The 15,368-nt window shown below is 49.9% G+C and overlaps 1 protein-coding gene across 1 annotated transcript in view; it reads right to left on the bottom strand.

Moving 5' to 3' along the window:
- Positions 1 to 442: 442 nt before the first annotated feature.
- The window catches only part of ANTXR2 (ANTXR cell adhesion molecule 2), an 80,801-nt gene continuing 65,875 nt past the window's right edge, over positions 443 to 15,368 (bottom strand). The window contains exon 16 of the mRNA XM_054392260.1: positions 443 to 705. Within this exon, the coding sequence (XP_054248235.1) occupies positions 667 to 705 (39 nt within the window). The 3' untranslated portion in view covers positions 443 to 666. The remainder of the gene's footprint in view (positions 706 to 15,368) is intronic.

The raw sequence follows: 15,368 nt of genomic DNA, 5'->3' as shown, positions 1-15,368 counted from the left end.
TTCCCATGCAGTAATGCTCTGTTAATTCTCTTCCTGTCCCGGGTGCATAATGAAAGTTTCGGAAACTAAAGGGCAGAGTCTCATTCACTACCAATACCTTGAGGCATCCTGTCTACATTTTGTCATGCGTGTGCACTTCTCAGTGTTAGAGTGACAAGAGCTCCAGTCAGAAGGTTCCCGTAAGGCACAGTGCAGGGGCTGGGGATGTGACACGGCTGTAAGGCACTGGGCTGGTGCTCACAGAGCCTGCTGGGGATTGTTCTCCGTGCCTCTGGCAATGGGTCCCTGGGTAAGCAGCATGTGCCCAGAAACCACGGCCTCTGCCGGCAGCGTCGCATCCTGAGCGCATGGAGTCCTCAGGAAAGCATAAAGTAACCAAACCAGAAAATGCTCAGTTGTGGTGTCTGCTCTGCCTCGTGTGCTCCCCGAGAGCACCAGCTGGGTTCATGCTTCTCCTCTTGGCACTGCTGGGATCGCAGATTATCGGCGCTGGGTGGGACATGGTGCCTGGCGCAGCCATGCTGGCTCCGAGGAGTGGGAACACAGAAACCTTCTGGGGTCGGGCTGGAGCATTGTCCAAGGAATGCGCGGGCGTGCTGGGTCGCTCTGCTCGGTTGAGAAGTGGCAATGTGGCTGTCTGTCCTCCTGGGATCCTCTTCTCCTCCTCTACTGAGACTGAACCCGGGTGAAGTTGATACATCGGCCCTGAGGGGGGAAAAGAGAAGCTTTTATTGGTGGAGTCATGCATGTGGCCAGGACTGCAAGTGCTGAATGTTCCAAGCTAGAAGGCAGCTGTGATTTAAACTCAGAGCTTTGTGCAAACAATAAACCCATTGGAAAACCTTTTAAGTATTAATGGAAATTACCCAGAGTGAGGCACCCCACTTGCATTACAAACTGATGGTGTCAGAAAGTGGTGATGACACAGAAGACTTTGGAATACTCTGGGGGTCTGCTCTGCGGAAGATGTACAAATTCTCAGCAGTTGCAGTGAGCAAACCCAAACCCAGCCACAGGAGATAAGGGAAGAGCAGGGCACAGACAGGCACTGCCCACAGCTCTCCCTTGAGCCAAATCCTGGTGCTCACAGCACAGATGAACGTGGCTGTGAGTCAGCAGAGCTGCTGCTGCTTGGAAGCTGTATCTGTTAGCAGTGACCCCAGCTCTCCTCACCTACCTTCAAATTGCTGTGCACCAAAAGGAGAAGTGGCTTCTTCTGCTGCCATGCCCAGGTAAATACCATTCTCCCATAAATGGGCCCAGATTAACTCTGACTTCTTTTGGTGTAGCTGTGTGAACCAAATGCCCCAGCAAAAGTCATAAGCACTTTCTACTAATGTGGGCCTTCTGGGGGCTGACTTCCAAACCCAGACTGCAGACTGGTCACTGGCTCTGCAGGAGGACAGCCACTCTGGGCACAGCACCTGATGCCTTTCCTCCTGTGATGGAAGAAGCCAGCTCATATTGAGCCTTTGTTCAGGGCTTCTCCACCTGCAGAAAGGGATGCCCAAGGTCTGGAGGGGAGGTGTGGTGTGATCAGTGACTGCCAGCATTGTGTCCTCTGGTGTGAGGCTCCTCATTCATTAAGGTCTCTCTGTGCCAAGTAGGCCCTGTCACACCAACCCCTGCTCCAGGCAGTCTGTGGAGTCAGGGAGGGTGGGTGACTGCACACAGTGTTACCTGGCATTGCCCATCCAGGTTTCAGCTGGCACCTGCCTGGGACTGGCCCAGAAGGGCCAGGGTGCTGATCGAGGGGTGTCTTCCCTAATGCTCTTCTAATGGTCCTGCCTCCGCCAGCTGTATGCTCAACAGAGAAGCAGTGAATAGGTGGTGTAGTAGCTGCTAACGTAGCTGCTGCCATGTGTTACAGCAGCAGGAGAGATGCAGAGATCAGGCAGGAGTGCAGAGATTCCTCCAGAGGCACAGTCTGACAGGCCTGGATATCTCTGTGCACCTCTCCACGTGCTTGTGGCATAAAGAAAAGCAAAGGGAATTCTGTGGCATTGGGCCTTCTCCTAAGTGCCCTGGCATCTGAGCAGGAAAGGGAACATTAATGTGTTCCAAAATAAATTTGGCAATTGTGAAGCCTTAAAAGGAAACACGGAGGTGATAGCCTGGGAGGGCTTGGCTTTCACCAGAGGTCACGCAGAGGCATTTCTTGTTTTGTTCTAAACACATCATCTCTGCCAGCCTCAAGGCAGGGTTAGAAGGGTTTGGGAAGATGCTCTCCTTTATACCTGAGGAGTCACTTCCACTCTGAACCCAGCTGTAGGCATGATGCTACTGTATCTGATGTATGCTCAGTGAATTTCTGTAACGTCTCTTATGTAAGGAAACTGGAGGATGAGAGCTTCCCAATGAAAACAAAGCCATGTTTTGTGTAGACTGTGATGCTGGCAGGGGACAGAGCTGGAAAATCCACTGAAAGTGCTAATTAATGAGAAGGTCAGGAGCACTGTGGTGTCATTAACACAACAGCAAACACTGCAGCTAGCATAGCCTAGAACTGCTTCCTTCAGGTAATGGGATGTGACAGTGTGCCTGGTTTCACAATACCTCCATGTGAAATGCAGCAGGAAGCTTTCAAGCCAACAGAAAGGCTCTGAGCTCTAAGCCTAACTTGCACAATTGCCATAGGTATCTTTCACATTGTTATTTCTTAGGAAAGAGAGATACAGGTCTATCAGCAGGCCTCTCTCTTGTTCTGCTTGCCACAATTTGTTTCTTGGACTTGGGTCTTTCCTGGGAATGCTACCTTAGAAGGTTTTTCCTTCCAGAAGAAGTGGTTCTAGACATGGCAGAGACAGAGGAGAGCCTTAAGTGAGCAACTGCCATTCTGGTTCCCCACTCATTTCCATGCTCTCTGTCCTAACCTCCTTATTTGAGGACATGCTTATGGAGAAGGGAGGAGAAAAAGGTCAGCCAGACCCCTGATGATGTCACCCACCCAGCAGAAAAAAACAAAGACATTCCAGCTACCAAAACAGCACCAGCCAGTGACAGACATCAGCAAAGGCACTGTCAGTAACTGCATTGAGAAGTCAAACCACTTGCATTCTAGATGGGCAAACTGCAGCAGGTAGAACACAAAAGACTAATTTTCAGTTACTCCAGATCAAACCAATATGAACTGTGGGTTTTCATCAACTAGAAGCTAAATCCAGCACCACTGTCCTTGTCTGAGCTGGGATTGAGCAGAAGCTCATGTGGCTCGTTCCCTGCATGACCTCAGACCTCTCATGTGCTGGGATCCACTGCATCCCTAACCCCAGCTTTTACAAACGGAAGAGGAATTCTTTTCTCCTGATTACTCTGAACCTTACTGTTCACCTAAGTACTGTTTAGCCAGCAGTAGACTCATTAGGCTATTTTTGGCTTTCCCATTACAATGTGCTTGTTCTACATAAGTAATGACACCAGGGAACTGCCATCCCAGCAGCCTTGCCATGACCCCCACAGTGTGGAGGGCCAACACTGCACTCCTGTCCCTGTTTCTCAATTAACCAATCAATACAACCAATTTGGAATCAGATGTATCATGCCTTGTAAATCACTGCATCATAAACCTTAACAATACCAACACCCACTCAGTACAAAATTGGGCTAAATTACTGTTTAGGACTAGAGTAACTAAAAAAATGAGTTATGCAGCCATTCTGTGGGCTTTGTGTGGAGCAGGGAGGTGTTGCCATGCACCAGACTCAGTGGGGACAAAGCCACCCTTCACTCCAAGGTGCACCACAGGTCCTGCAGGAGGAGAATAGGGCAGATGTGGAACAACAAGAGACAAGAGCTCCAGAGCAGGGGGTTGCCTGAGAAGCAACACTTTCTACCACACGTTCCATAGCCTGCTGAAGGTAAGCCACAGCACGACCAGGACGAAGTCCTTGCAGGGCACACTGTCTTCAAGGGGAGTGGAGGCTCAGATTGAACTGCAGCTCACAGCCCCGCATGGCAACACCCAAGAGCAAAAGGCACCTAGAGGTGCCTGCAGGAGCAGCCCTGTGCCCTCCTGCAAGCCCACAGTGCTCTGCTAGTCACAGTATTAGGTGGGGTGGCACTGAGAGCTGCAGGTGGCCAGGAAGGTGACAGGCTGGAACGTGCAGCTGCAGAGAAGTTTACATTTGTTTATTTTTTTAAAGCTAACATTGTGTTTACTTTGGAGAGGAACTGCTAACCCAACCTTGTCTGGCAGCTCTCAGCACCATTCAGAGATGCAAGCTGACATCTCTCTCCCCCTCGCTCTCTGTCCCTGCCTCCCTGCCCCTCAGCTATCTCCTGCTCCCAGGGCCCTGAGCAGCTCAGGATGTGCACTGCTGCTAACTGCAACCTAGCAGCAACCTGTGTGCTCAGACCCCAGCTCTGCAGATGGTTGTTGCTACCGCCATACCTTACATCAAACCAAACCATCTGAAGCTGTCAGTTGCCTGTCCTTGCCTGTGTCACCTTACTGCCCACACACCACCCAGCACAGGCCTCAGTGGCACCTGCTCACAGCTGCCACCCCAGCACAGTGCTGTTAGCAGCCACACACACTACAGGTGAAGTCCCAGTCGGCATCTCTGAACCAGGCTGTGGTGATGGATCTTGAGCACCTGGGGAAAGATGCCTTGCAGTGCTGTACATGGCTGGAAGCTGTGTGGAAAAAATGAGCAATGAATCTCTCAGAGGTATGATCTTGAACGGTGTTACTGCTCCAGAACCCATTGCTGCTGATGCAGACATTAGGATCACTCCCAGGGCTGCTTCCTCCCCAAAATTACTGGCAGAGATGGAATAAGCTCCAAATCCCAAGAACAGCAGGGGATGGGCTCAAAATCCTCCTAATGTAACAAGAACCTAATATAAAAGGAACAAGCTACAGCTGAATGGCACTATGTATTTTTAGCAAAAGAAGGATTATTTTTTTCACTCTAGCAGTTTTTGCCACTACTTTGAGGTAAGTGGTAAGGCAGAGGTCTTGTTTATTGTCTCACACCTATGCTCTGTGGCATGAGTGCAGGACCTCATGATTTGTCCAAGCAGCCCTTCAGTCCCTTAGGTCAGCTTTCAAAAGTCACACATCCTGAATTTCAAGAACACAATGCAAAGTGGCATCACCTGCCTGAGAAGAGCCTGCTTCAAGCAGAGTATGCCAGCACAAGCACAGGTACATCTGTAGCCATCTTTCATCCCTTGGGCCTGCTTTAGTTGTGGGCAAGTAAAGGGAAGATGGAGCTAAGTGCAGAAAAGGAGGACAGGACCAAACAAATGCTATATTTTAGAGCATAGGCCAACAAAACAAACCTGCTAGTAATAGGTTCAAAAGGGGTATCTGAAAGATGCTATGTAAGGATATAAAATGTGCAATGGATGGCCAAGAGTCTGTTGCTGCTGTGTCCAACATATTTCTTGCAGGAAGACAGGCAGCTCAGTTGCAGCCATCCTTACCTTACTATAAACATTAGGCAGTGAGTGCTAATTTGTGGGTATCTGGAGCCTGTGCAGGGGTTGTGTCTGCAGTCAGCAGCTCGCTGCCAGAGCTGCCAAGCTCTGGTTTGCTGGGTTTTGCCAGGTGCTGTGATGGAGGTGTGTTTTGGTACCTCTGGTTTGGTAACTGTTGGGGCTGCAGAACCAGGCTGTGTGTGCAGAAGGCTGCTGCTGCCATCAGGGAGAGCTGGGTGGCTCTCAGATGTGAGGGGCCATGGGCATTATCTCTGCTATTTTTAGTATGCTGGCAGCTCTGAGGAAATGCTGTTAGGAGCAGCTTTTCACCCTGCTAATAGTGCTTATTTGGAACTGGACATATGGACATTTCCACACAGTCGTTACACCAAACAAATCTTCCATCTACAGGTCTGCCAGTGGTGTAGCCTTGTGACGCCCAGGACTGAAGGGGGTTTGTAGCTCAGTATGCTGCGTGGCACTGAAAGGGGTGCTACTGAGAGTCCCAGGAACTCCTGCAGAGCACCATGCAAGCTCCACCCTCACTGCACTGCTGCTGAGCAGGTCAGACATGAACAGCACCAGGGCTGCACAGCTCTGCTCCTGCAGGCACCTGAGGGCAGTGGGGCTACTCAGGAGCAGGGCAGCCATCAGTGCCAGTGGGCACAGGAGTGCCAAGTGCTGTTGTCACCATCTGGGCTTCCCCTGTGTCCAGTGCCAGTGCCTCTGACATTGTGTGCAGGGCAGCCCTTGTCCTGACCATTGTCAGGGAAGGACAATGCAGGGAGGGGATGGCAAAGGAGGAAAGGGAAAGGGAAAAGGAAAGGGAAAGGGAAGCACTCACTTAGCTTGAGCGTTTGCCGTCCTGCCCAGGCAGGTCTGGTAATGAGAAAGGGAGGGATTTGTCTTCTTTTGCCAAGTTTTCTGTGACTGCTTTATTCAGCAGATCTCCAAATAAACTGCTGCCTTGAAAAAGAGTGGTTGTGACAAGCTGCCTCTCCTGCGAGTTGGCCTTGCAGGGCTGGGAGAAGGGAGTGCGCCAAGCTCTGAGCCGGCTGCGTGGGCCTTGGGGGGGGAATAAAACTGTGTGCATTTGTAGCATCTGCTTCAAAAGGAGGCTGTGGCAAATATTTTATTCAGCAGAGCTGGAGGTCTCCTGTCTCTAGAGGGCAGGAGTTTGTTGTTTTCCTCATAGCAGGCAAGCAATGCTTATGCAAAGGGAAAGGCTGTGGCAATGGCCTGGAGAGTGCCTGTTTCCCTAGCACCGACTCTGGAGCAGAGCTGCAGTGTGCTCTGCATCTGACCCCTTGGCAGGAGCCCTTCCACTGCGGTGCTTCTGCCTCCCTGGAAACACAGCATGGCCTGGCAAGGCCTGACCCTTGCTTCCTGAAGGACATGTTCTTGTTTTCCCATCCCTGCCAATGGAGGGCTCTTCTCCTTTAGACCCAGTTACGCCTCAGAGGGCAGCTCAGGCTGCCAGGGGCAAAGTGATCTCTGTGCTGGCAGTAGCCCAGCGCACACCTAGCCTGGCACTGCCACAGCTAACCAGGACAATTCTGCTGGCCCATGGTGACCCTGGGGAGAGCTCCTCTGGGGAGACTCCGGAGGGCTGGGCTTGCAGCACTCACTTCAGGTGGGGCTTCAAGCGCTCTTCCCTAATTCCTGCGGCACCCCATCGCTGCAGTGGGGTGGGGGTGCCCCAGAGCAGCAGAGAAGTTTTCTCTGGGCAGTGTCTTGGCTCTCTGAACTCTTCCAGGACTTGCTGGGATGAATCTTTGTCAGGAGTAAGCATTGCTGGGGTCCCCATCTATGTTACGGGAGGGGTGCAGCCAAACCAGCCGCAGGCCTGACCTTTACCGCTGAATGGTTTCCTCATGTTAGCATCCTAAATGACCCCCCGAGTCCTCTACTGCTTTTTTAGGAAGAAAGAGAACATGCTCCTAGATGCATCACATTTCAAGCCTTGTAAAATCAGAAGCAGAGTCCAATTCTAAAGCCACTACACCCAGCAAATATCAAAACCTGGCCCTGGGGCCTTTTTCATCTAAAAAGGCAAAGAGTGTCAGAAATTTACAGCTCCTAAAGATGACATCTCTAAAGCAAAAGCCAAACATCTCCATTATTCTTCCTTCCTCTCCTCTGTACAACTACCCAAAGTGAGAAGGTGGCAATTTATCTTTCTCTGAACTGAGAGCTAACAACAGATAAACCAGAACTGTCAGCAGAACCATTCTCTTTACACTCCTTGTCTCCTCCATCATGACCTCCCTCCTCAAACCTTCCCTTAGAAATACTTCCCAGGTGCCCTTTCCTGACTGACCTCTCTAACATGGGTTTGTCTGAGGACTGGCTGTTATCTTCAGGTGGCCCTTGTATTGAAGGTGCTGATGCTCTACAGCTGTAAAGTCTGCAGGTCATCCACGGGCCATGTTCAGCTCCTAGCAGAGCAGTAACATGGCATTCATACCCCAGCCAAAATCCTGGCCCCTTTCATTTTACAGTGGTCCCTGATAACTACTCATAAAAAGAGAGGCCACCCCAACTCTAGCATTTAGGATGTTACAGAAATGATTTTTAAATATTGATTATGAAATTATTCTGAGGAAAAAATTCCTCTTAAGGAATCTATGGCTAACATCAGTCTGAGGCTGTATGTGGGGCCTGAGTGGATTCTCTCAGCAGGATGCCTGGAGGGTGCAGCCCCTCTGCGGCAGTGACCACTTGGATTGAGGTGGCTCTGCAGAGGGCAAGACGGCCCCAGCAGGAGCCTGGCTCTGTCACCCGTGCCTGCAGTAGCAGCCCTGTAGATGCCACTGTGATCCAGCTGTCACTTCACCAAGCAAAGCCTGTGCAGCAGAATCTGATAGCTGGATGCTCCACACTGATAATGAATTCAGCATTAATGGCACTGACCACTGGGCCTGCTGCAGACTGCAGATGCCAGGCTGCTGCCCACCCCTCAGCCCATGGTGCCTTCCCCAGATGCAATGGGCACAGGGCAGATTCAGCTCCTTCCTGCAGACAAAACCCCACAGCACATCATTAGGCCTCTGCTTTCCTTCAGATGGATTCATAATCATCAACTTCACCGGCATTTGGCCAACCCTCCACACACAAAGCCCTTCTCTGTTCGAAGCAGTGTTACAAGTGGCAACTCCAGCATCCTCTACCTCAGACCAATGCCTGCAAGCCAAAGCCTCCTGCAACACCATAACTGAAGTGACTGCAGAACACCTTCTCCTGTGCCCTGCCCTGGCTTATGTGGGCTGCATTCTGCCTGTTCCCACCTCTACCAGCCTGCCTGCTCCCTGTCTGCAGAGACCCATCTCAGCTGTACCCCAGGCAGTGCTCACTCACCACTGCTGTTGCTGCCATCAGCTGCTGGAAGCTCAACCACTGACCTGCTGGACCCAGGTTGTGGTAGATCATCTCTTATGGGAGGTGCTGGCTTTTGATCTTCACTTGTCCTGATGAAAATCAGGAATACTTCCTTCCAAGGCAGCAGTGTTAAAGCTCATGGAAATGGATCAGAAGCTGTTCCTCAGATTCCGTTATGACAGTGTGGCACCTATCACAGGGTCTTTCCAGGTCTACCAGGCAGCTGGCCCACCAGAAGTGGTGCTGGCAGGCCCCAGGATGTGTGCAATGTGTGTGCACTGCAGAGACACTGCTGGAAGCCTGCAGCAGTTGCACTCTTTCCTTGTGGACGGGGCTGTATTCTCTGAAATGTTTTTACTCACTGGAAATCACTGCTACACATGTCCTTAGTGAAGATGCTGATGTTCTCCAGAAGCTAAAAGTCTCCCCTTGGGGACATGGGCAAGCTGCATTTATTCTCTTCCCTGTGCATTTTTCCTACTTGTACATAACCAGCTAGTACTGGAAAAGGATTTGGTAAGGGTCTTTTTTTGCCCTGAATCCTCAGGGTGGAAGGGTGGGATGTTCATGGTCTACAGAGCTGGGATTTGCTCCTGTCACTGCCCAGACACTAAACTACTTGAGCATAAGCACCTCTGCACTGGCCAGCTCTCCTCTGAGGAGCACTCCTGAGAATCCTGGGGAATGGGTGTGCAGTGTTAGATTTTGCTCTGGTTTTCAGTTTCCACCTTTCCTTTTCTTCCTCTTTTCACTTTGAACAGTCTGATTTGTACAATGAGTTTGGGTTTGGTGAGGCTTTATAACATCCATCTGCCCAGAGATGCTGCTATTAAGTGCATTTTATAAATTAATAAATAAAAATGCTCATTTGTTGTAGGATGTCTATTGTTGGTTTGGGAACAGTAAGCTCTTGCAGATCTCAGCTTTCACCTTGCCAATCACTGTATTCCTGCAAGTGCACTGCAGTTACTTGGAACCTTTTCTGGGTTGGTGTTGGCATCTTTTTGCTAGATTACATTTATGCATTAGTACCATCTGTGCCTGCTGTACCTTCTGTGAGTTAGCCCTGGCCAAATGACTGGCATTTATCTGGAAGTGCACTGAAAAAAAAGAAAGAGAAAGAAAAGGGGGGAAGGAGGAAGAGAGTAAGGATGGTACCTAGAGCTTTATGCTGGCTGCTGGCACTAATGGATCTCCGGGAGGAAGACACACTGGTGAGCACAAACACCTGCACTGATGTCTCATTTCGACTGCTGATGAAATCTGCTGTGTCCTTTGGAGCCTTTCTCTCTAAATGCTCCATCCTGACGAGGTAATCAAATAAATTCTCCCTACCCTTCTGTTCCCCAGGAAGATAAACTGGGCAGCCTTCAGAGCAAAGCCACTGCGGCCTAAGGGATGGGCTTGGTGCTGGTCTTTTCACCTTGGGTCTGGTTTCAGCCTGGACCCAGGGATGCCTCTAAGCTGTAATTTACAGAGCTGATTGCTACAGGAATGCAGATGTCACCATGCTTGGCTTTAACACTGTTTTCTAGTGAGAGTCCTCTGCTGGTCAAAAAATCTTAGGTGTGAAATAATCTCTTATGGTTTCTTTCCTATAAATAAAGGGACTGGGGGCTGGATGAGCAGTTTCTTCTGTTACTGGTCTGTAAATGTCTTTGTCATAATAAACAAATGTTCCTTGGTGAAAGCCAGGGCGTGCTGATCAACAGCAGCATCCTCACCATCTTTGCGAACTCCTGAGAAATGGGAGCATTTTTAGACAGGCCAGAACTTCAGCAGCAGGCACTAACAGGATCACAGAACTGTTTGGGCTGGAAAAGCCTTCTAAGAGCACTGATCCCAACCAACAACACAACACCAACATAACCACCAAACCATGTCCCCAGGTGCCATGGCCACACGTTTCTCGAACACCTCTAGGGATGGGGACTCCACCACCTTCCTGGGCAGCCTGTTCCAATCCCTGACCACTCCTGCAACAAAGACATTTTTCCTAATTTCCAACTTGAACCTCCCCTGGCACAATTTCAGGCCATGCCTAAGCAGCCCTTCCCTGGCAGGAGCAGCTTGGGGCACAGAGCCACAGGAGGGATAATGACAGCAGTGGCTGCTCCTGGTCTCTGGTCAGAAGCGCTCCTGCAGGAGCACTGCACTGAGCTCTGTTCCCCAGAATTCTTGCAGGCTTTCTCCTGGACACTTTGTGCTGTCTTGAGCATCCCTCAGATTAACATCAGGATAGATAAGAAGCAGAGCTAGCACTACAGGTATTTCTAGACAGTAAATCCTGCTTTGTGTAGTTCTCAATGACCACTTTCACACTCTGCAATCTTTTCTACTAAGAATACGATACTTGGAATTCAAGATTTGCTTTTTCTTTCTTTCCATATGTTCTGTGTTAAACATATGCTACACTTTATATTTAAAAACTAGCAGCAGACTGAAAACCAGCCCACACCACAGAAATATGTTTGCTTCTCTACTGAAGGCTTCTGGAGTTTGGTATTTTTTTTTTTTTTCCCCTTAAATACAGTGGTGGAGGAAACACCCTCGAGGACCATTTCAGAATGTGGAGCTAACCTTCACAAGAGCTATAGAGAAAGTGAAGACCTAGTTCCTCATCTGCAGCTTAGAGCTATCCATGGCCATGTGGAGGTGGTGACTGAGTTGGTGGTGATCTTCTCTGTGATTAAGGGAGGGAGCCCATCCCTCCCCTGGGGTTAGGAGTACTTGGGGAGCACACTGCTGTCCCTCCTGCCCCTCAAGGAGTTCTCTGCTCTGAGCCCGCTGCTTTCTCCCTGCCTGAAGAACTGTCAACAGGAGAAAAACAAAGTTCTAAGGGTTTCAGAGGCATTACAACCACCCTCCATAGTCTGCTTCAAGATTGCTGCCTCCAAGGTACTGAGTTTCTTTAATTAGCAAAAAGGAAATTAGCAGTCAGCAGCAGCAGATCCTTGCTGAAGGCCGGGTGCGGTATGTTAAATCGTGGCAAGACTCAAAGATGCTGTGCTAGATCTAAGTGGTGAATTTAGGGGAGGAAATGGGGTTTGTCATTTGTTATATAAACCCAAAGTGATGTGGCTGTTGCCATGGTGACACCTTGTTTATTGCACAGCAGAGTAAACTGTGAGCATTTGCTGCCTGAGAGCGCTTCACAGGACGGACTTCCCCCCACCCCCTCCTCCTTGTTTCAGGTCTTTTTCAGGAATGTTTAATCTGCTGTTTGGGAGGGGAGGAGGCAATGCTCAGTCATTCTCTAGCTAGGGATGAATATTTTAAACTTTATGAAATCACTGGTAATTTAGAACTTGTCTCTGAAATTACCTGGTAAATGACCACAGCAACATTTAGAAGTAAAAAGCAATGAGGTGTGCACAATTGCCTCCTAAAGCTGCAGACATGCACATACTTAAGCATGAGTTTAATTGTAACAGGGGCAGATTGGAGCCTTCTTGAAACCCTGTCACTGATGAGGGTGACAGCTATTTCTAGTTGAAACCATAATAAAGCAAAAGCCTACACTCTTAATGTAGAAACTTACCAATTCTTTGGCAAAAATAGCCCATAGGTGTGCTGGCTGTAATTAGCTGCACATCTCAAATGGCATTTTCCAGCAAGTGCAGGCAGCTTTGTGACCCATCCTTAAATGGCTGCAGTTAGTAAAAAGCTGATTTAAGGGAAATGATTTTTAACACTTTAAAATGATGCAGGCTTGCTGATCAGGGGTCTTGTACCACTTGGAGTGGAATTTCATCAAGGCCTTACTGCTGTAAACAGCTCTATTAAGCCCCACTCTGCTTGCCTAAAACCCCTTCCTTCCAATGCCTCCTTTGCAGAACCACAGAATCACAGAGTGTCAGAGGGTTGGAAGGGACCTCCAGAGATCATCCAGTCCAACTCCCCTGCCAAAGCAGGAGCACCCAGGATAGTCTGCACAGGAATGCATCCAGGCAGGTTTTGAAAGTCTCCAGAGAAGGAGGTTCCACAACCTCCATGGGCTGCACAACCTCCACAACCCCCCTGACCCCTGTAGTTTTCAGAGTTTGTGAGTTGCAGCAGTCAAGCACAGCCCTGCTGGTGTCACCTAAGGCCAGGGTAAGAGGGAACTGCCACAATTGCTCCTTGCTCCATGAGGGCTCTGCAGCTTCAGCTACTGCTGATGCCAAGGTGAGAGCTTACTGGCTGTGAGGGAGAAATTAAGAGCCCAGGTTTTTTGCTCCCATTATCTTTAAAGGTGTAAACCCTGATGAACAAAATCCTTCAGCTAAACAGAATATGAGCTGCCAGCAGGGACTGGGCTTTTCTTTGAGCCAAATAAACTCAACAGGGCAGAGCTGACACAGAGAGACACACAAAATATTGTCAGTGTCCTCTAGTAAAATGCAAAGACACAAATTTTGTTGGGAAACACATCTGTAAAATCTATCCAAACAATAAAAGACAAACAAACAACAACCAAACAAAAACCAACCAACAAAGCAAACAAAAAGCCAAGCAGACAAAAAAAAAAAACAAAACAAACCACTCCATAAAATGCAACCCAAAAGCTGAGATGAGAAGCTGGAATGTGGTCAGTCTGTACCTAATCAAGTCTGATCTCAATGTGAAGTCTCTAAATGAAACAGTCCTCTGCAGTGCTTGCAACCCAACTATCACAGCATTATAAATTAATGCAAAAGATGCCAAAAGGCCCCTTAAGTAGAAAATGTCAACATGAAAACGTTAACGAAGAGATTTAAAGAACTTGAAGTCTCCAAGTCCCACTGAAAGGCTTCAGAGCCCATAAAGCCCTTTGAAAGCTTCAGTCCCATGGCACTGGATTAGTCAGATCTGGTATGGGGGCATCCTCCCTTCACCCTGAGCTTCTCCATGGGTGCCTGCAGGGCAGAGCATGCCTGCAGAGCTTGGTGCACACAAGCTGACCCAGAACAGGGCTGGAGCTGGACCAGAACCACTCCCAGCCCTCTCACCTCCCTTTTCCATGTGCAGGTGCAGCAGAGGCCTGGGCTCAGCACGTGATGTATGTGCCATATGTGCTGCAGGACCTGTGCACAAGAGGATGAGTTAAGGACAGTGTCAGCCTTAATTGGAGCAAGCTGTCAGAGCAGGGATGGGCTGGCATGTGGAGAGTGCCACTTGGACATTGAAGAGCTCCTTCTCTCCTGAAGGACAGCACAGACAGCTCAAACCAGCTGCTAAGGAATCCTGCACAGGAGAAAAGGGTACAAGAGCTTCTGCCCCACTTTGAGCCCCCTCAGGCACAGTGTGTCAAGGTGCTGTGTCTGCCACCAGCCCTGGGAACTGCACTTGCAGGTGGGGTCCTGTGTCCCCTCCTGGGGCACATAAGGTAGGATCTGCAGAAGACTGCTCTGCCTTCCTCATGCACTCCCTCCTCTGGCATCTATCTACCTAAACAGAGACAAAAATCCCCCTCAGAGGCACCCATCTCCCTCAACACTGGTCCCTGGTCACCGGCAGGATCGCAATGTTGTGGGGCAGGCCTGTACCCAGCGCAGAGCTGGGAAGGCAAGCAGTCTGGTAGCAGTTCTCAGGGCTGCTGGCAGACACAGCACCTTGGCACAACACAGCTGCAGTTTAATTTCTGCAGGCCATTAAGCTCTTAAGACACATTAAGCACATCCAGTACTGCTGGCAACAACTTCCCTGTCTTTGCCTGTGCCCCTTGAGCATGCCCTGCTGCTGCCCAGGCTCTGCCCTCCGAGCATCGGGGGGGGTGTGCACACAGGTGTGTATGGAAAGTCAGCCTTAGAAGTACCCAGCCTGTTCCTTCCTGAACTGTCAGGTCACTCACAGTGACACCTTTGCAGTCCTGCTCATCTTGCTGTCCTTTACCAGGCAAATTTCACTGCTGCTGCCTCTCTGGGGCTTTCTGCATGGCTGGCTCAAGTGTGTGGCTAAAGCCCCTGCTTGGCCCTGTGCACCTCTGTCCCCAGCGAGCTGCTGGGCTGGTTCCTGTGCTCAGCTGCCAGCAGACCTGCTGTGCTCAGAACCATACTGTGGGTGCCCCCATCCCACAGGCTGTGGGCTCTCACCACTGCACAGGCACCCCTGCCAAGCCTGGCACTGATCTGCTGCTGCGCTCAGGAGGGGCTCTGTGGGGCTGCCATGTTTCCATTAGGTCATGAAGAGGGCAAGAGCACAGCAGATGAGTGAACAGGCCCATGGCAAATGTAGTTCCATTTTCATGACCTGAGAAGCAGGCACCTCACTCAGTTGCCCTTGGCTCAGGTTTTTAAATCCAGGTTGAAAACTTTTAGCAGAAGTAAAGTGAACTTTTAGTAAAGTGAACTGTGTACCACTTCCATTTAGTGTTAATGGCATAGGCCAGAGCTGTTCCTCCTCGCTTCCCAGCCTCCAGTTCACACACTGGTGCTCTGGTACACCCCAGCTCCCACATGTGATCCTTGCCAGTGAGAAGTGACTGCACACAAAGCAGTGGTGGAGCAGCTAGGCCCTGAGTGGACAGTGGCAGCGTACTCAAGAGGAGACATTTCCCTGCAGAAATGCTGTCCCTGGACAGTGTCAGGGTCATCTGAAATGGCCTT

The sequence above is a fragment of the Indicator indicator genome, chromosome 25 (genome assembly GCF_027791375.1).
Source record: "Indicator indicator isolate 239-I01 chromosome 25, UM_Iind_1.1, whole genome shotgun sequence".
In the NCBI taxonomy this organism is placed as follows: domain Eukaryota; kingdom Metazoa; phylum Chordata; class Aves; order Piciformes; family Indicatoridae; genus Indicator; species Indicator indicator.
Note: the sequence above shows the minus strand (reverse complement) of the source record. Positions and strands in the feature narration are given on the sequence as shown.